The 20,466-nt window shown below is 56.7% G+C and overlaps 1 protein-coding gene across 1 annotated transcript; it reads right to left on the reverse strand.

Annotated features, from left to right (window-relative positions):
* Positions 1-1,591: 1,591 nt before the first annotated feature.
* On the reverse strand, positions 1,592-18,622 carry TTLL10 (tubulin tyrosine ligase like 10). The gene is made up of 15 exons (XM_046662493.1): positions 18,225-18,622; positions 18,062-18,127; positions 15,689-16,122; positions 14,918-14,998; positions 14,704-14,836; positions 14,448-14,566; positions 14,228-14,354; positions 13,268-13,339; positions 12,691-12,776; positions 12,120-12,291; positions 11,127-11,298; positions 10,303-10,443; positions 3,545-3,661; positions 3,094-3,187; positions 1,592-2,716 (listed from the first exon to the last, which is right to left on the reverse strand). Exons 1-15 carry the CDS (start codon positions 18,383-18,385, stop codon positions 2,388-2,390), a joined length of 2,304 nt encoding a protein of 767 aa, XP_046518449.1. The 5' UTR covers positions 18,386-18,622; the 3' UTR covers positions 1,592-2,387.
* Positions 18,623-20,466: the final 1,844 nt, after the last annotated feature.

The raw sequence follows: 20,466 nt of genomic DNA on the forward strand, positions 1-20,466 counted from the left end.
GAAGCTGCCCTCCCCTGCTGCCCAGTCCCCTGCTGGATCCCGCCCGCCTCCACTGTGTCTGCCGCCCATCCTGTCGTCTGAGTCCTGGGGTGCACCCGCACCTCCAGATGCCCACAGCACCCCAAACTCCGTCTCCTGCCCATCTCTCCCTGGCGCTCGGGCCTTACGGTTCTGGGGTCCTGGTGAGGGCACTCTGGAGGCTGAATGTGGGCTGGCTGGGGCTGGGGAGGATCCAGAGGGGGCGAGGGTGGCATCACCTCTGGGGGACGAGTGCGCAGCAGAGGTTCTCAGGAAACCTCATTTATTGACATTCGGGCTCTCAGGGGGCGCCAGGGACCCAAGAGCAGCAGACAGTCCAGGCCTTTGGGGGAGCCCAGGATGGGGGCTCAGTCAGGACAGGGCAGGTCACTCTGCCAACGGGCACTTCTCGTCACAGGTCCCGTGGGTCGTTGCACCCACTCAGGGCCCAGGGACAGTGGAGGCTGTGAGGAGGGTGTCTTCCTGAGGACTCTGCAATTCGTAGGCTGAAGCTGGGGCAGCCCCATTGTGGCCAGTGAGGACAGTGGGAATGTTCTGGGACAGCACTGGTGCTGCCTCGGGCCATGAGATACGAGACAATGTGTGGCCAGAGGACCCTTGGGCAGGGACTTATGGAGTGGGTGGGGTGTGAGGAAGGAGGGGATGGCCCGTGAGCCTTGACACGGGGTACAGAGGCCCCTGGGGGCGTCAGGAGGTGACCCAAGTGAGTGGCTGTGCAGTGGCCTGGATGCCAGCAGGGCACGTGGCCCTGACCCCGAAGACCTGGTGCACTCAGCCCACTCAGGAGGCCGCCTCCCCTACGGAGGCTGGTCTTGTCCCCTCCCGGCCTCGGGAGCCAGCCACCCGGCAGCAGGGCAGGCAGTGGCTGAGCTTGGCCCTCGCGGAGGGAACATCAGACACACTGGGCAGGGACTCGGGCTCCTGGGCCCCGTCACACAGTGACAAGTGTGATTCTTGCCTCTTGCCTGGGGACCCCACACTCCAGGCCTCAGCAGAACAAGGAGGAGGTGCAGCAGGGTGCACTGGGGTGGGGTGGGCGGGTTGAGCGAGTGGACAGGTCAGCCCTAGACCCAGGCCTGGGCCTCTCACTGGCTCTTTGACCTGGAGGCACTGACTCTACCTATCTGAGCCCCAGTTCCCTTCTCCATCCTCCTCTGTCCCAGTGGCACCCCTCCAGCGGCTGGCAGGAGACACAGTGGTGCCTGGTGCCCTCTAGCGGTGCCGTGTCCGTTGCGTCCCTGGGAGTGGAGCTGCCCTCCCCCTTGAGCGGTGGGGTGGACAGCTGCGTGGACAGGCCTGCTGCCCCCCAGGTCCCACCAGCACTCCAACGCAGAGCAGAGAAAGGGTCCCTGGTGGCCCCGCCCCCTGCGGTGAGGCCCGCTGATGTCGGGGGCCGATTTGAGGTCAGGAGCGTGGGCGGGCCAGGAGGAGGGTGTTTGTGACCTGGTGGTGACCATTTGGAGACGAGGGTGCGGCTGAGAGATGGGGTGCAGGAGGGAGGGTGTGCAGCTGGGTGGCCTGGGGACGGGACTGCCCAGACCCTGGAGTCTGGACTGGGGTTGGGTGGGTGGCTGGGGGGCAGGGGTGGAGAGAGATGTGGCTGGTCCTGGACACTTGGTGGCTGGGGGCTGGGACACATCAGAGGCCCTGAATCTCCCCTAACCTGGGGGCTGGGCCCACAGGAAGCGGGGACGCCCAGGCCACACAGGCCCTGGTGAGGGTGGGCCAGTGCTGGCTCCACATGCCCTTCATGATATATGACCCTCACCCATGGCCTCTGCAGCGCCCTGCCTGTGGAAACATCAGGGGCCATCGGAAGCAGTGGAGAGCAGGGGGTCCTTGTGCTCTGAGGAATGCTCTTGGGCTCAAGGGAGCCCTCCTTTGGAGATCCATAGGGGTCCATGGGGATCTGGACCCTTTCTGAGAGACACTGGACACCTTTCAGAGAGTCAGGACGTAGGCGTCGCGTGGGTTGTAGGGCTGCAGGAGGGTCCTTGGTGATGAGGGACACAGGGTGACGTGTGGGCGCCCAGGATCTGGGGGGCTTCCCAGGTGGAGGCAGCCCCTGGTCAACAGAGTAGGGGACTCTGGGAGCTCATCTCCCCTTCCTGCAGGGCAGAACCACCCCCCATCCCTCGACCCCTGTCTTCTCCCCAAGGTCAGGTCTCAGCAGTGGAGTAGGGGCTGGCGGCACAGAGGGACAGGTGTCCGGGTCCAGGGAAGCCCCCAGGGGGCGTCTTGGGGTGCCTGGTGCGTCCCCGGGAGGCGAGCCACCTGAACCTCCACAAAGGTCGCGTTTGTAACAAAGTAGCATTTATAGGTCCAGAGAGGGCGCTGGTGGCCGCCCGCTACGAGCCCCGGTGGCTCGCGTTCTTGCGCCGCTCCTCGGCCGGCCGGGGGGAGGGCTCCCGGGCCTGGGCGCCGTCGGGACCCCACGGGGACGCGGGCCTGCGCGCGCCCGGTCTGTCTGCGCGCAGCGGGGGCGCGGGGGGCGCGGGGGACCCGGGCTCCGAGGCCGACCGGGTTGCGGCAGGCGGGCGGGGGCCAATGCGGGAGCCCCCCGGGCGCGGCCCCGGGTCCACCTCGCCGTTGTGTAGGAGCACGAAGCGGCGCTGCGACAGCAGGGGCAGCATCTTCTGGCTGCACAAACTCTTCTGGAAGGTCTCAAGCGCCAGGTCTGGGCGGAGGCGGGGAGGGGCAGTGGGGGACATGGGCTGGGGGGACAGGAGGGACAGGGACCCAGCCTCCCCCGCATCACCTTTGGGGACTGGGGTGAGGTTCTGGGGGCAGAGGAGGAGGCGAGGGAGTGGTGAGGGGTGGGACCCAGGTGGGGTGAGGTGTGGACAGCCCCACCTGAGGGGGGAGGTCCGGTAGGGTCGCCTCTTTTCTGCGGGGCATCAGCAGAGGGTGGGGTTGCCACACAGGCCCTCGGGGTGGTGGAAAGCTAGGTTTGTGGGCGTCTGAACTTGGGGAGAGGGTGGGATGGAGCATCCAAGACTAGGCAGGCGGTGGGAGGGCAGATTGCGAGGTCTGGGGGCTGCCCAAGGGCCTCACCCAGGGTCTCCATGACCACGCCTGGAATCACCTCCTTCAGGACTTCACAGTTGGTGTGCAGGGCAGGGTTGGAGTTCATCTCCAGCAGCCACACCTGGGCCCAACACTGGTCAGCATCCCTCCCCACCCACCACTTGGCCAGCAGGACGTTGAGGCCCTGGTCCCCATTAAGCCAGGTGACCCTGGGCAGGGGGCTCCTTTTCTCTGGCCTCACTCCCCCTATTTACCCAAGGGGCTGAGTCTAAGGGTCCGAGGATCTGGCTTGGGGCTGCCCCAGCTGAAGGAGTGCAGACTTATGGACACACCACCCTCAGGGCCTGAGGCAGGGGGAGCACTCTGGCTGCAGCGTCCACCCCAGAGGGCTGCCTGGTGGTCAGAGGGTGCACAGACAGCCCTGCCTTCTTGAACCTGCATACCAGGCCCCACCTGCCCTGGGACGCCTCAGTAGTACCTTGAAGTTCTCATCGATCAAGAAGTCACAGCCGATGAGGTCAAAGTAGCCCAGCTTGCACTGGAGCTTGGATTTGACGGCCAGGAAGCAGTGGGCCATGATCTGCTGCATCCGCTTCTGTGGGTGGGGCAGGGAGGGGTGACTGGAAGTCACCTGTGGACCCTGATTGTACCTCCCTGGCCTGAACAGCAACAGCCACACCCCTCGCCTGCTCCCCCCTACCTACCTCCATGCCCTCAACTGCACTCCCACCTGGGCCCTCACCTGCGCTGCCCCCTGGGCCCTTACTTGCACAGCCACCCCTGCCCACACTTTTGCACTCTCAGAGTCACAGGGTCACAGCCAGAAACTCATTCACTCTCGTACTCATTCAACAAACGTGGAGCTCCTACTACATGGTAGGTACTGGGTTACAAGAGTGAAGAGAACTTAGGAGGAATGGCTACGTCACTCATGGCAGGAGAGAGACAGCAAATGTGATAGTACCTCACGATACACTCTGCACAGCATACTAAGCAATAACTGCTGACGGAGAAGGTGAAGCAGTGCTGGGGGTGGGTTCTGGGGTGGCTGCTGTGAAAAGGAGCCTGGTCTGGACGGGCCTCACTGAGGAGATCATGAGTGAAGACTGAACACTGAAAGGAGGAGCTGTGGATGGGCGTGAGCAGCAGCTGTGGTGGGAGCAGCCCGAGGTGCTGGAGGAACAGAGGCCACAGTGGCTGGAGCAAGCCATGGGGGCAGAGGGTCTTGAGACCAGAGTGGCACCAGTCCCATCGCAGGGGCATGGGAGGGACCTTGCCTTTGACCCCGAAAGCAAAGCTGTTGGAGGGTGGAGCATAGGAGGAGTGTATCTGACCAGAGCCATGGTAGGGTCCTCTGGGGGCTATGCTGAGAGAGTCTGAGGGGTCAGGAGGAAGTCATTGAAGTAATCCAGGAGAGAAATGGTGGTGGCTCGGGTGGGTAGAGGTGGTGGGATGGATTCTGGATACATTGTGAGGTAGGGCTGACCCGGTTGGTTGATGAAAGGACTGTGAGCTGTGAAAAGAGGAATGACGGGTTATCCTTAGGTGTTTGGTTTGAGACTGTGGATGGAGCCCCCATCAGCTAAGAAGGGGAGGAGGACCATGGAGTCGGAGATGTCTGTGAGCTTGCAGATGGGGTGCTGGTAGGCCATGGGACATAAGGCTCAAGTTCGCGAGAGAGGTCAAGGCTGGGTGTTTAATGTGGAGTCTTAAGGACATAGATGGAATTTAAAGCCACGAGACTTTCGTCACCAATGGGTACAGATAAAGAGCAGTACATTGGGCTGAGCCCTGGGCCCCCGAGAGCAGACAAGGGGCCAGCATAGAGGGCTGAGGTGGAGCGGGAGAGTCCTGGAGGCCATGGAGAAAGAGCACCACGGGGCGAGCAGCTGTGTCCAAAGTGGCCGACAGGTCAGGGAAGAAGAAGGCGGGGACTGACCACAGGTTTGGCAACACGGAGGTCAGTGATGACCTCAATGAGCATTTCAGTGACACATCAGGGAGAAGAAGGCTCATGGAGTGAGTTTGAAGAGACAAGGAGAACATCAGCAAAATGGCAGAGGAAGGACATCCACAGAGAAGCTGCTTTGTAAAAGCAACCATGTGAATGGCAAAAGTTGTCAGAATCAACTTTTTCAGAACTCTGGAAACTAGCCAAAGGCTTGGAGCAACCTGAACAGTGCTTATGCAAGACAAGCCTTGAATCTGGGTAAGAACAGCGAGCTTTGCAGCATTTTAACTTGCCTGGTCAGTTTTGCCCCAGCTGAGTGCTGGCGTAGGACAGAGCTCGTGTTCTCAGTGCTGAGAGCAGAAGGGACCTGACATGCAGGGAAAGCTGGTTATGTGCTGTGGTCTGTCTGGGTGCTCCCTGGAAGACCTCCCATGAAAAGAACTAAAGGAAAATGTGGGAACAATGTTTTACCAAATAGAGAATGTCAGTGAAGAGATAGAAATTATAAAAGGGAACCAAATAGAAATTCTGGAGTTGAAGAGTATAATAACTGAAATAAAACATTTACTGGAGGGGCTTAATTTACTGAGCTGTCTGAAAATACATCAACTGAGATGATCCAGTCTGAGGAACAGAAAGAAAAAACAATGAAAAAAGATAAACAAAGCTACAGAGACCTGTGGGATGCCATCAAGCAGACCAGCATGCACAGCGGGAGTCCCAGAAGGAAAGGAGAGAAAGAGACAGGAAGAATATTTTAAGAGATAATAACAGGAAACTTCATGTTTTTCAAGTTTGATGAAAAACAACCTACCCATCCCAGAAGGTCAGTGAGCTCCAAGTAGGATAAACTCAGAGATCCCCACATCACAAGCAAACTTTCAAAAGATAAAGACAAAGAGAATGTTGAAATCAGCAGAGAAGTGACTCATCATAAGGGATCCTCAATCAGATTAACAGCGTATTTCTCATCAGAAACCATGGTGTCCAGAAGGTAGTGGGATGACATGTTCAAAATGCTGAAAGAAAAAACCGTCAACCAAGAATTCTATATCCAGCAAAACCATCCTTCAAAAATGAAGGAGAAATTAAGACATTCTCGTTAAAAAAACAAAAACAAAAACCAGAGGTTATCAATAGTAGCATTGCCTTTTTTTCAGGCTGAAGTGAAAGGACCCTAGACGATAACTTGAATTCATGTGAAGAAATAGCACCTGTAAAGGTAATCATGTAGTTAAATATAAAAGACAGTATACATGTAGTTTTTGTTAATTGCTTTTTTATTCTGATTTAAAAGACAGCTTCATAAAACAATAACTATAAATCTATGCTGATGGACCCACAATGTATATTTGTGACAATAACAGCATAAAGGGAGAGATGGAGCCATAGAGAAAGGACGTTTTTTAAATACTATTGAAATTAACTTGATATTAATACAAACTAAATTGTTATAAGTTAAGATACTAATGGTAATTCCTAGGGCAACAACGAAAATAACTCAAAAATATGTAGTAAAAGAAATGAAACTAGAAATAGTACACACGAAAATATCCATTTAACACAAAAGGAAGCAGTAATGGAGGAACTGAGAAACAAAAAAAGACATCAGACATATAGAAAGAAAACAGCAAAATAGAAGGTGTAAATCCTACCTTATCAGTAATTATATCAAATGTAAATAGATTAAATTTTCCAATTAAAAGACAGAGCTTGGCAGAATGCATTAAAAAACCCTTGATATGCTGTCTGTAGACTCACTTTAGATTCAAAGACACAGAGAGGTTGAAAGTAAAAGGATGGGAAAAGATCTATCATGCAAACAGAAACCAAAAGAGAGCTGGGGGGCCAGCCTGGTGGCACAGCGGTTAATCGTGCACATTCCGCTTTGGTGGCCCGGGGTTCGCCAGTTGGGATCCCAGGTGTGGACATGGCACTGATTGTCAAGCCATGCTGTGGTAGGCATCCCACATATAAAGTAGAGGAGGATGGGCACAGATGTTAGCTCAGGGCCAGGCTTCCTCAGCAAAAAGAGGAGGATTGGCAGTAGTTAGCTCAGGGCTAATCTTCCTCAAAAAAAAAAAAAAAAAAAGAGAGAGAGAGAGCTGGAATGGCTATATTAATATCAGAGAAAATAGATTTTTGAGACAAAAATTGAGGACATTATGGGAAAAAAGGGACATTTTATAATGATAAATCAAGAAGATGTAATAATTATAAACATACATGCACCTAGTAACAGAACCTCAAAATACATGAAGGAAAAACTGACAGAATTTATGGGAGAAATAGACAATTCAATAATAATAGTAGGAGGGGCTGGCCCAGTGGCGCAGTGGTTAAGTGCGCACGTTCCGCTTCTTGGCGGCCTGGGGTTCGCCAGTTGGGATCCCAGGTGTGGACATGGCACCGATTGTCAAGCCATGCTGTGGTAGGCATCCCACATATAAAGTAGAGGACGATGGGCACAGATGTTAGCTCAGGGCCAGTCTTCCTCAGCAAAAAGAGGAGGATTGGCAGTAGTTAGCTCAGGGCTAATCTCCCTCAAAAAAAAAAAAATGGTGGGAGACTTCAATACTCCAGTTTCAGCGATGGATAGAACATATAGACAGAAGATCAACAAGTAAACAGAAGACTCGAACAACCCTGAAAACCAACTAGACCTGACATCTACAGAGCACGCCACCCAGCAGAAGTTGCCCACGGAACATTCTCTAGGATAGACGTGTGTTAGGACATAAAACAAGTTCCAGTAATTTTTAAAGGGTTGCCATCATACAAAGTATGTTCTCTGATCACAATGGAATGAAGTTAGAAATCAATGAGATAGAAAATCAAAAAATTCACAAATATGTGGAAATTAACACTCTTAAGCAAAAAATGAAACAAAAACAGAACACACAGATCTTATGGGATCTAGTGAAAGCAGTGCTCAGAGGGAAATTTATGGCTGTAAACACCTACATTAAACAAGAAGATCTCAAATCAATAACCTAAACCTCAACCTTGAGAAACTAGAAAAGGAAGAGAAAACTAAACCCTAAGCAAGCAGAAGTAAGGAAATCATAAGATGAGAGTGGAGATAAATGGATTAGAAATAGAAAGCAATAGAGAAAATCAATGAAACCAAACTAGTTCATTGAAAAGATCAACAAAACTGACAGACCCTTAGCTGGATTGACCAAGAAAAAAGGAGAGAAGACCCAAATTACTAAAATCAAGAAAGAAAGACTTTACACAGAGATGAAAATGACTCTAAAAAGGATTATAATTGTTCATAGAAGACTATGAACAATTGTATTCCAAACAAATTAGACAACTTAGAAGAAATGGACAAATTCCTAGAAAGGCAAACTGTTAAGTCCGACCCAAGAAGAAACAGAAAATCTGAATAACCTGTGACAAGCAAAGGTAGAGTTAGTAATAATTAATAATAATAATAAACCTTCCCATAAAGAAAAGTCCAGGCAAGACGGCCTCACTGGTAAATTCTTCCAGACATTTAAAGAATTAACATGAATCCTTTACAAACTCTCAAAAATAGAAGAGGAGGGAATATGTCCCAAAGTAGACAAACACACAAGAAAAGAATGCAGTGGACCAATAGTGCTTATGAGTGTACACGCAAACGTACTCAATGGAGTACTAGCAAACCAAATCCAGCAGTGTATTCAAGGATAATATAACACATCTGAGTGGGATTTACCCCAGAAATGCAAGAGTGGTTCAACACATGAAAATAAGTCAACGTAATACAGCACATTAATAGAACAAAGCTATGGCAATCAAAACAGTGTGGTGCTGTCTTAAGGACAGACATAAGCACCAGTGGCATAGAACTGAGAATCCAGAAGTAAACCTGTATACATTTGGTCAATCGATTTTCAACAATGTGTCAAGAACAGTCTTTGTGACAAATGGCACTGGGACAAATGGACATCCACATGCAAAAAAGTGAAGTTGGACTCTTCCCACATGCCATATCCAAAAATTAACTCAAAATGGGTCAGTGAACTAAATGTAAGAGCTAAAACTATAAAACTTTTAGAAGAAAACATAGGTATAAATCTCTACAATCTTGGATTTGGCAATGGATTCTTAGATATGCCATCAAAAGCATGAATAACCAAAGAAAAAAGAGATAAATTGGTCTTCATCAAACTCTAAAACTTTTTTGCAAAAAAGGACACTATCAAGAAGGTGAAAAGACAGCTCTCAGAACAGGAGAAAATATTTGCAAATCACATATCTGCTAAGCATCTAGCATCCAGAATATATAAACAGCTCTTACAGCCACCAAGGAAGAATGGACAAAGCATCTGAACAGACATTTTTCTAAAGAAGATACACAGATGCCAATAAACACATGAAAAGATGCTCAATGTCATTACCATTAGGGAAATGTAAATTAAACTCACAATGAGACATCACACAAAAAAGAAAAATAACAAATGTTGGCAAGGATTTGGAGAAGTGGGAATGTGAAATGCAGCTACTGTGGAAATAGCTTGGCAGTTCCTCCAAAAGTTGAACATAAGAGTTACCGTGTGACCCCGCAACTCCATTCCTAGGTATGTATCCAAGAGAACTGCAAATATATGTTCATGAAAAATCTTGTACTTGAATATTCATACAGCATTATTCATAATAGACAAAAGGTGGAAATAACCCAAACGTCTATCAACTGACAGATGTTCATCCAAACAGGTTGTGGTGGATCCACACACCAGAATATTACTCAGCCGTAAAAAGGAATGAAGTACCAACACATGCCACAATGTGGATGGGTCTTGAACACATGATGCTCAGTGAAGGAAGCCAGGAAAGGCCACATGGTGGTAGCTTCCATTTATATCCAGAATAGGAACAGAAAGTAGATCAGTGGTGGCCAGAAGCTGGGGGAGTGGAAATGGGGAGAGATGACTAATGGGCACAGAGTTTCTTTTTGTGGAGATGAAAATGTTCTGAATTATTGCACAACTCTCTGAATCAACTAAAATCCACTGTACTGTACACTTTAAAATGGTGAAGTTTATGTTTGTGAATTATTGCAGCTGACAGAGGGAGAGGGAGAGAAATGAGACATCTCACAGCAGCCAGCAGCCACAGCCTGCAGTTACACACGCAGACAGACATGCTCTCCCATACAGATGCACCCCCCAAGGACGCCTGACATGCCACGTGCCCAGCCCAGTACAGGCGGAAACACTACCCTGGCCCCCCACATACCCTAAGGGGTCCTGACCCTTGCCCCCCCAGCTGCGATGGGTGAGGCGCACACGGACCGTGAAGGTGGTAAAGACCCAGTCTCTGGGGAGGCCCTTGGTCTTCCTGAACTTGTCGTTGATGTACCGGTTGAGGTGGTCCATGCTCCACACCGTGTCTTCCTTGAGCATCACATAGAGGGGGCTCTTCTTCTGCATGAACTGGGGGACAGTGTGGTGCCTGGAGGTCACTGCCCCAGGACACTCAGAGGTCCTGCCCCACTGAGGGGCCCTAAAGGGAGCCTCACCTACTCAGCTACCCAGACATCCCACAGAGGCCCACTCCCCCAGCACACCCTGCAGTGGGCCCGCCTGCCAAGACCCTCCCACAACACCTTCTTCCACTGAGACCCCCACAGATCCTCATGGGGGGCCCTGCCTAGACTTCTCCCATTAGGGACCTTCCACAGAGACATCCGCCCACAGGATCTCTCCACTGAGGTCCTCACAGAGGCCCCTTGCCCTCTGGCTCCTACTCCTACCCAAGCCTCACCACCTCCAGAGGGAGCCAGCCTGGAGGTCAGCGTGCAGCACTCTGTCATCTCAACAGGAAGCCCTCTGTGGCCAAAGGCGAGAGACCATGCTGACTGCAGGCAGGAGCATCCCAGGCCACCTCTGGACCTGGACCACCTCCAAGACTGGGCCACCTTTGACCTGGGTCACTTCTAGGCCTGGGCCACCGTGGTGCCTGGAACACCTCCAAGACTGGGCCACCTCTGGCCTGGGTCACTTCCGAGGCTGGGCCACGGCCCTGTCTGAGCCACAGCAGGCATCTCCTCTGCATTGCTGGGCAAAGATCTTGTCCAAGGCTGCAGGGAGGGCCCTTTCCTCTGGGGTGCCCTTACCTGGTTGGTCAAGTGGCCACCGAGGTCACTGGCGTGGGGGTCATAAAGGCTGAGGGTGAGGCGAGCGTAGCCATGGCCGAAGAAGACCATGTATGGCGTGGTGCAGGCTATGAGCAGGTAGGAGCGCACGTCAAACTTCTTCCCGTCCAGCAGCAGCGGGTTCTGGATGTACCTGGGGGCACATGGGTGCTGAGCACATGGCCTGCCTGGCCTGTGTCCCCTCGCCCTCAGTGGGGCCTGGGCCGGTTCCCCAGCGCTCCGCCACTTGTCCTGGGCGTGACCTGTGGGCTCCCTCCTCTGGGTACATCCATTGGTAAGGGGACATTTCTGAACCTAAACAGGTCAGGGAATTGAGAAGAAGGGCCTGGCCCCTAGATCTCAGCCTACTGCATGCATCTGGGGCACCCCAGGGTGCAGCTCTCACCAGGAGCCTGGAGGGTTGGGCCCCTGCAGGCAAGAGGGACTGCCTGGAGGAGGAGGGAGGGCTGACATTGGGCCTTAAACAGCGGGTAGCTTTGGAGAGGCAGGTAGGGGACATCCCAGGTGGAGGAAGCTGCAGGTCTGAAGACCCAGAGGCTGGGAGTAGCAGCTTGGGAGGAAGACAGGGAGGGCGGGGAGGGGCAGCAGACAGCAGCTGTGGCAGGAGTGGCGTCCACACTGGGCGCGGAGAGGGGAGAGGCTGGCTATAGGGAGATTGGCCCTGGCTGGGCTTCCTGCAGGACAGAGGGGAGCAAGGCCCAGGTTGGGGACAAACTGGCCAAGCCCTCCCTGCCCCACTCCGTGTCCAGAAACCTCTGTGAGGGGATCTCCTCTGCGACACTGACCGGATATAACACCCCACCTCTGCTGGCCACACAGGAGCCCTGCGGGGGGGCACCACAGGCTTCCACGGCCAAGGACTCCTCTGAGGGCCCTGCGATCGCCACAGGCACCAGGGGGGGCCAGGGTCGGCACCACCTGGACCGACGCCCCTCATGGTGCCCACACCCACACCTCTGCACGATGCGCGCCTGGGGAACCCTAAACGACATCTTGTCATAGATGGGGTCGTCCTCCATGCTCTGGGTCTTGGCCTGGAGGGCGGCGACTTCCTCCTGGTTCCTCAGCAGAAAGATGCCTTTGCCCTGGTTGGAGGCGGTGGGCTTGCAGATCCACATCTGGGTGTCTGAGAAAAGAGCCCCCTGAGGCCCGGGCCGCCCCGCCCCGCCCCGCCCCGCCTCGCTGTGGCCCTGACCGCGCCCCCAGGCGAGACCACGCCCACTCGCTGGCCCGCCCACGCCCCTCCAGGCCCCGCCCACGCCCGCATAGCCCCGCCCACCGCAGGCACTGTCCGGACCACGCCCAGCCGTGGCCCCGCCCCTACCAGGCTCCGGCCTCCGCTCAGGCCCGGCGGTGACCCTCCCGCCTCCGCCCCAGCCCTGACCTCGCCCACCCTGGCTCCACCCTTCCTCTCGCTGACCACCTCGACCTCTCCCGGCCCTGACCTGGTCTAATCACACCCCCACCTTAGTTCAGCCCTGAACCCATCTTCCCGGAGCGAGCCTGGCGTCCAGCGGCCTCTCACCATCAAAGAGAGTGAAGAAAGCCTTTCTCTCGTCCCTGATGTCCAGACGGTAGGTCTCTGGGAAAAATTCTTCCATTTTCAGGACCCTGGGGGAGCAGGGAGGTGGGGAGGACAGGGAGGGCTGTTCCCCCACCCCAGACTTGGCCTGCCATTCCAGGGGTCTGACCTGGGCGGCTGGAGGGGGAATGTGGTGGGCTCCAGCCACCGGCAGCCTTTGGCCCCTGCTGTTCCCTCTGCAGAGTCTGCCCACCTTCTTCTGTTCTCTGGCCAGGAGCACTCTCTTCTGGCTCCTTGCACACCTGGCTCCTCTGCAGGCTGCAGGCGCCTCGCCCACTTCCTGGCCCCTCCCCCCTCCCTCCCTGTACCGTCTCAGGCATTTGTGAGCAGTTAGTCAGAGCTGTGTCCCCAGGCCAGGACAGTGCCCGGCATGCAACAAGTGGTCGGCATGGTCAGCGCCCTGGGCTAGTCCAAACCTCTTCCCCTGGCTTGGGATGCCTTTAACCCCTGTCATCTACCACCAGGCCATCCTTCAGTTGAGGGCAGAGCAGCCCCTCCCAGCTGGGCTGAGTGCATCTACCTCTGTGGCCCAAGGCATCCTGGGCTGGTCCACGTGGGCTCCTCCAGGGCAGGTGCTGCATCCTTTCCAGATCTGTACCCCAGGGGACACAGGGCCTGGCCTGAGTGACCACTCAGTAGTGTGTGGAGAAGGGATGGGTGGGGGTCTGGAGAGGTAGGGGAACAGGGGCTTTGAGGCAGATAGGTGAGTGTGTGGTGGGTGGTTAGATAAATGGATTTTGGATGGAAGTAGGTGGAGGGATGGGCAGGCGGTCTGGTGGATAGATAGATGGATATGCCTGGGGGAAACAGATCAGAGTTGCTGACAGAAATGGGTAGGGTGCAGGTGGGCGGCTGGACATGTAGATGCAAAGATGGTGTCGTGGATGACCAGGTAGTGAGTAGGCTGCCTGCCTGGTGAGGGTGAGTGGGGGAGGCAGATGGTGGGTGGTTGGTTGGATGGGTGGGGAGATGTGGAAATGGTTGGGCAAATGAATGGATGAGTAAGTGGGCGGGCAGATAAGCAGAGAGATGAGGTCATTGAGGGCCTCGGCATGGCCATGTGGTGGTGGGTGAAGGGTAGTAGATGGACAGTGAGTGGAGAAGGAGCTGTGGGAACAGGTATGGGTGGATGGACGGCAGTGGGTGTGGGGGCAATGAATGACTAAATGAGGGACACCAGTTGGTGGTCTGTGGCTGAGTGGTCCATGGGGCAGGTGGATGGAATAGGGGCAGGTGTTTGGGGGTGGAAACAGGTTGGTGAGTGCCTGGATGGGTCAGTGGGAAGATGGGTGGGTGGATGGATGTAAGTGAGTGGACAGAATGGTGAGTGGATGGATTCCATGGAGGGTGGTCAAGACCAGCAACTGATTGACATGTCAGATGAGTGGGTCTGTGGGACCGGGTGCGTGGATGGGGTCTACTGCTTTAAAGAACAGATGGGTGTGTGGCGGGTTGATGGCAGGTGCCAGGGTGGGCTTACCTGGCCTGGGTGCACAGCACTGCATTGGTCTTGCTCAGGACCCGCGAGTATTCCCTCAGGGCGCTGAGCAGCCCGATCTTGGTGGTGAGGAGTCTGTTGTTGGGCAGCTGGTACAGCAGCTGCTCGCCTGGCACAACAGAGCCCCGGGCAGCATGTGGGTGACTGCCATAGGAGCCCTCACAGGCCACAGGACGAGGTCCCAGCCCTGCCTCCTGGCTACCTTCCCGGAAGGAGCAGTAAGTGTCCCGGCTCTTGACCTCACACCACTTCAGCTTGTAGTCCTCCCGCCTGCTGTCCTGGGTGCGCTGCCAGCCCTTGCTCTTGCAGTAGGAGCTGATTCTGCAGGGTAGGGCAGCCTGTCACCCCAGGGGAGGGGGCGACCTAAGGGAGGGGACGTGGGGCCAGGGCAGCAGAACCGAGGCTGGGCTGGGCCCTGGGGGCAGCGCCACTGGGTCCGCCTCGAGGCCCCCACTCACATTGAGGCCCCATTAGTGCCCCCGATGTAGAAGAAGGGGCCCTGACCAGGGCTGGGCGGCCGTTTCTCTCCCTCTAGCAGGTGCTTCTCCAGGAGTACAGCCCGGGGCCTGGTAGTGTCAGTGGCATCTAGGTCTGGGGGCAGGTGCTTGGTCAGAGGCTCTGGCCTGCCTGGAGCCTCTCCTGCCCCCTCAGGATACCTGCCTCAGAGCCCACCTGCATCTTGGTTCAGTCGGCTTAGCTGACACAGGAGCCCCTCCTCCTGGCTGCTCCCCATCGATCTTTCATGGGTCCAGCCTGGGAACGGGGTGGAGTCAGGGGGTGGCTAGGGGAGGTGCCCACTCAGAATCTGGCCTGAACCCAGCCCAGTCATTTCCGGCAGCCCCCCAGCCTGTCTCAGCCCATCTCAGCCCCGGCTCAGCCCTGACCAGTGGATCTGGGCCTCTTACACCTCCTAGGAGAGAGGGGACAGTCCCCACCACCCAGGGCCGGCCTTGGAGCCGGGAGGGCCCCTCCCTACCAACAGGGCAGGGGCTCTGTGCAAGGCAGGGGCTAGGATGTGTAGCTGGACCTGGGGGCAGACGTGGTGCAGGGATGTGCCCAGGAGGGTGGGGGTCACAATGTCCATCATGACGTCATGGGTGACCCCTGTCAGGCAGGGGTGATAGGGCCGGGCCTGCCCTGGGCAGGGGCTGGGTTCCGGGGCAGGCAGGAACATGCCTGCTGTGGCTGCCCATCGGGTGACCCCCCCAGACCGTGGAGAGCAGTGGTGTCCCCTCTCTGTGCCTGTTCAGACCCCGACTCTGCTGTCCCCTGCTCTGCTCAGCTCGCCCAGACCCCATGCCCAGCGCATGGCCTCATGCTGGCCCCTCTCCCAGGGCAGGGCCATGTGTGGTGTCCCCATGAGAACGCCTTGCCTGAGATGGGGCGCCTGGCCTGGGAAGGCCCTGGCCTAGGGGGTCGAGCTGGTCCCAGGGTTGCATTCACCTGGCGCCCGCAGACAGCTCCACCGGAGCCCTGTAATCCTTGACCGCTTGCCTCTCTTCGCACTGATCTGGGTCCGGGTGGGCCGTCTCCGGCGGTGGATGAAGTGAGTGTGGCTTCGGCCCATAGGCATGGGGGCACCAAGGCGGGGGCCCCTCTGGGAAGACGCCGCCCCCACCCCCCTGCGAGACCTTCGGGCAGCCCGTGGTCCTAGCCCTTGGACTGGGCACACGGTCAGGCCCACACTGCCTGGGGAGGGGTGCCTCCGGTGGTCCTGGACTTGGGTTTCTGCTTGTGGCTGGCTGCTGTCTCTGTGGTGACCGTGGGGCCTGGCACCCCGCAGGGGCAGGGCCATCTCTGCATTGTATCTGTCCCGGGTGCGGCCTTCCCTGCAGGGACCGTCTTCCTGGTGCTGCCGTGTTTGGCCTCGGTGCTGGCTGTAAGGAGGGCCACCGTCAGGCCTGGGGGTTGGGAGGGGCACCCTGGCCCCGCAGGTGCCTCCCTGGAGCCGAGGGTGGCCCTGTGTCTGAGGCGCGGCTGGGCAGCGAGGTGTCCAGCAGCGTCCTCACTGCTGCCTGGCCCTGCCCACATGAGGACGCCTCCTTTTGAGCACCTTTTCCCATGTAGCCAAGTTGGGAACATTTCTGGGAATTTTAGCAATTCCTTGATGGGTCTTTCCCAGTTTTGAGGCTGCTTGGGAGATGACTTTCTGAAGGATTCAAAAAGCTTCAGTGTAAAAGCAAGCACACGGAGGAGTTGGCAGGACAGAGAAGGGGTTCCTGCAAACAAACCAGCTGGTCACGCAGAAATGCTGGCCGATCCTCAGGACAGAAGAGGAAGAAAGTGTGAATAGCCATCAGCATGGCTGTGGGAGCGGAGCAGGTGGCCAGGGTGCGGCCAGGGTGCGGGGAGAGCCTGCTGAGAACAGGGAGGGTGTGTGAGCGTGTGTGCATACATGTGTGTGAGTGAGGATGTGTGTGCACGTGGGCAACTCTCCATGTTGCCTAGGAGGCCCCAGCTCCTTCCCCCTTGGTGCCCAGCACCTGTGGCAGGTCCAGGGAGTCTTGCTGGGGATGTGGGATCCCCCAACATGCTGACATTCAGCACCTTCCCACAGCACCCTTAGGTGAGTGGCCCCCAGGCAGGTCGACAGGAATCTGAGGGAGGCCCCCCAGGTGTGAGTGAGAGCTTGGCGCACACACAGATGCACACAGACCCACACATACTTACACAGACACATACTTGGTCATGCACACACAAAGATACACACTCAGTCATACACACACGCTGACACACCCTCAGTCACACACATGCACAGACATGCACAGACACATTCAGTCATGCGCACACACAGACACACTCAGACACATGCACAGACATGCAGAGGGAGACAAGGGGGAGACAGGGGTGACATGGAAGCCAGAGGAAACCACCCCAGAAGGTGCTGGGGGCGTAGGAGAGTCCTCACCCCAGAAAAGGGCTGGACGCTGTTAGAACAAAGGAACAGAGAATACGCAAGAGCTCATGGAAGTTAAAAATGCAACACAAGGGTCGAAGTTCAAGGCCAGGAAATTGCCCAGAAAGGAGAGCACAAAAATGAAAGCATGAAGAAAAAGGGGTTGAAGTCACATCCTGGGGAGGCGCCCAGTGGGCAGGAGACAAGGTCTTCAGATGTCCCTTGGGAATTCCTGGGCAGGGAGCTGGGCTGGTCACAGCGGATCCACTGTGAGCCCCACAGTCTGCCTAATCTCTCTGTGCCTCAGTTTGTCTGCCTGCAAAGCTGGCTGGGAGTAACAGCAGCCTGAGGGAGTTCACCCACAGGATGCATGCTCATTGTGGCTGCAAGCCCCACCCTCCACGGTCCAGAGTGGAGTTACCTCCACAGGGGGTAACTTCGCAAAGGGGACTGGAGACACGAAGGCAAGTGCAGCAGCAGCTGGAGGAGCTGGTGAGGTGGCCTTGGTGGGGAGGCTGGTCCCCATGACCAGCCTTGCACCTTGATTTGCTTTTTCTGACTCTCCGTACTCACTACTTTCACAAAGAATTAAACAAGCCACGAGTTATCATTTCCCCTCATTCAAATTAGCGAAGATTTTTTAAAACGGGACCCAGGCGCACAGGGCTGGCTGGAGCCACTGGGCGGGCGTGGCTGCGGGTCGGAGCTCCCGGCTCCACCCTCCTCCGTCTCTCAAGGACGAGATTCTAGACACAGGAACAGACCCCCCCTTACAGGTGTTCTGGGGGCGTCATTGTCATTTACGGGGTGAGCCGCGGGGTGAGCGCAGCTGAACGCCCTATCAGGACTGCAGGACACAGTGGCACCAGGGCAGTCGAGGGAGGACTCGACTTCACAGGACATTTGAAATCCGCTTTTACCTGGTCAGGTAAAGAGACTGGCAGGAAACAGTAGCCCGGTGTGTGGAGCTGGAGACTCTCGTGAACCTGAGGAAAACGTCCGAGAAAGCGAGACAGTGAGTGGCCGACCAGGCGTCTGCTGCAGATTCACATCTGTTGACGCGAGCGCCAGGGAGGTGCTGACATGTTTGGACGAGCTGGCGCCTCCTGGCAGGGGCGGGCTGCCTCGGGGGTCATGGGTCCCACGGATTTCAGGGGGCCGCCCTTCCGGAGTTTGATTCTGGGAGACAGACGTGGTCCTGGGCACAGGAGCCCGTCCTGAGGAGCCACCACCCCAGGAGGCATGCCCTTCCCTGCCCGGCAGTCCGTGCCCCTCACGCGGTGGCCCTGGGGCCGTGCACCCTCTGCGGAGGGGGCTCGGCCCAGCCAGTCCGCCCCGCCTCTGCCCTCCCCTCCCTGGTCTCCCTCCTTGTCTGCTCCTGGGCAGAGTCCCAAGAGGACCCACAGGGTCCCTGGTGGCCAGGGGGAGGGCACAGGACTGCGGGCCCAGCCCTCACGCCCGGCCAGGACCCCTGCTGGTGGCCCCCCGTCCCGCCTACCTGCTGACAAGGTGGTTCAAGTCCTGGGCCGGGGAAACCACAGTGGTGACTCGGCAACCGTCTCCCAGCAACCAGACCCAGTGGCCCGGAGGTAGGCAGGTGAATGGGGGCCAGGGGGCAGGGTGGGGACAAACGGGGCTGGAGCACAGCTCTGCCCAGGCCCTCCGTCCTCCCCAGCAGCATCGCTGAGCCTTCTCAAGACCCCCACATCCATGCCCGGACCCGGCATCTGCCCCCACTGTGCTTTACATGTTACATTTCGTCTCAGCACAGCCCTAGCACAGGGTGTCCCTGCTTTACACCTCAGCAAGGTCAGTGCCTCCCCCAAGGGGCAGCGGGGGGCTCACACCAGGTCTGGAAGACCAGGAAAGCTCCTGGCTGCTGTGCCTCTGACTGCCCCAGACGGCCCCTGCCCCTCCCACCCACGCGGCCCCCCGACCTCCAGAGCCTGGTGTGGGTCACGAGGGTGTCTTCCACTTGCTTCCTGTAGGCCTGGATGGTGGCCCCAAAATGTGTGTCCACGTTCTCAGCCCAGGGCCTGTGGATGCAACCTCACTTGGAAAAAGGGTCTTTGCGCATGTGATTAAGTTAAGGGTCTCGTGATGAGATCCTCCTGGACTATGTGTCCTGAATTCAGTGACCAGCGTCCTCATGACAGGGAGGTGGAGAGAGGAAGAGACACATGAGGATGGGTGGCTGGAGGGGTGTGGCCACAGCCCAGGGACGCCTGGAACCCCCAGAGGCCGGAAGAGGCAGGATCCAGAGGGAGCATCCCGCAATCCTGGTTCCTGACTTCCGGCCTCCTCAACTGTGAGCAGACTTCTGGGTGGTCTCAAGCCCCCTGCCTGTGGCCACCTGTCTCTGCAGCCCTGGGAGACTAACAAGGCACCTTAGGAAACTCAAGATACTGCAGACACTGCTGTGTGAGAGAAACGAGAGACGAGTGTCTCGGAACCGGGCTGACCCAGCCTTGAACAAGGAACTTCTCAAGCCCCCCATCTGTGGCCACCTGTCTCCGCAGCCCTTAAACCTCCCTGCACTACAGGGAGGCCTCTCTGACCCCACACAGAGGCTGAGGCAACCCCCAGGCTCCATGCCTCCCTGTGCCAGGTGCTGGGGGCCTTCGGGGGTCAGTGCGGCTGGACGTTGGTCTGAGACCCATCTGCCCTCTGGTAGCTGTAGGTCGGCCTGGAGGGGCAGACAGCTCCTCCAGCAGACAGCTCCTCCGGCCAAACCCTTGACTGACTGATGGGGGCACCCTGACCTTAGGAGCTGGTGGACCCCCAGCCTGGGCCTGCCAGGGGCAACAGTGGGAAGGGGGGCAGTGGGTCCCCTAGACCTCCTGGTCACCTGAGCACAGACCCTCGAAACCCCCGTGGCTATCCTCCCTCGGGAGCCTGTGCCTCCCTCCCCCATCACTTCTAGGGCCCACACCCCTTGGAGGCTCCAGCTCTTGGACCAGCCCACCACCCTGGTCCCCCATGGCTCCCTGTACGTTCTGGGAGGTGGTCCCCGCCCACACTGTGACATCAGGAGCTCAGGCTTGAACACTCTGCCTCATAACTTGCCTGGGACTGGCGTGTCACTGCATCTGAGCCTGGAGTGAGGCGGGAGAATCATTAACCCGCCATCGCTGTGGGGTGGACGCCTCTCTCAGGGTAGGTGGGTGTTCTCAGACCATTTGTGTTGGAGGCCGGCCCAGCTCCCCCTCTGGGGCCATGAGGAGCAGCGGGGAAAGGCCCAGTGCCCCTCTTGCAGCTGTGCTGGGGGGGTCTTCGGGGCAGGTCAGGCCTCGGCCTCCCATTGACAGTCAGTGCCTTGCTGGGG

The sequence above is a fragment of the Equus quagga genome, chromosome 5, assembly GCF_021613505.1.
Source record: "Equus quagga isolate Etosha38 chromosome 5, UCLA_HA_Equagga_1.0, whole genome shotgun sequence".
NCBI classification, from domain to species: Eukaryota; Metazoa; Chordata; class Mammalia; order Perissodactyla; family Equidae; genus Equus; species Equus quagga.

Bases quoted from the DNA above. Each gene is read 5' to 3' on its own strand.
- TTLL10 (XM_046662493.1), bottom strand. From the start codon at position 18,385: ATGCCTCCTGGGGTGGTGGCTCCTCAGGACGGGCTCCTGTGCCCAGGA. The intron at 14,567-14,703 runs GTGAGTGGGGGC...CCTACCCTGCAG, and splicing joins GGCACTAATGGGGCCTCAAT to AATCAGCTCCTACTGCAAGA. The intron at 13,340-14,227 runs GTAAGCCCACCC...CCTGGGGTACAG, and splicing joins GTGCTGTGCACCCAGGCCAG to ATCTGGAAAGGATGCAGCAC.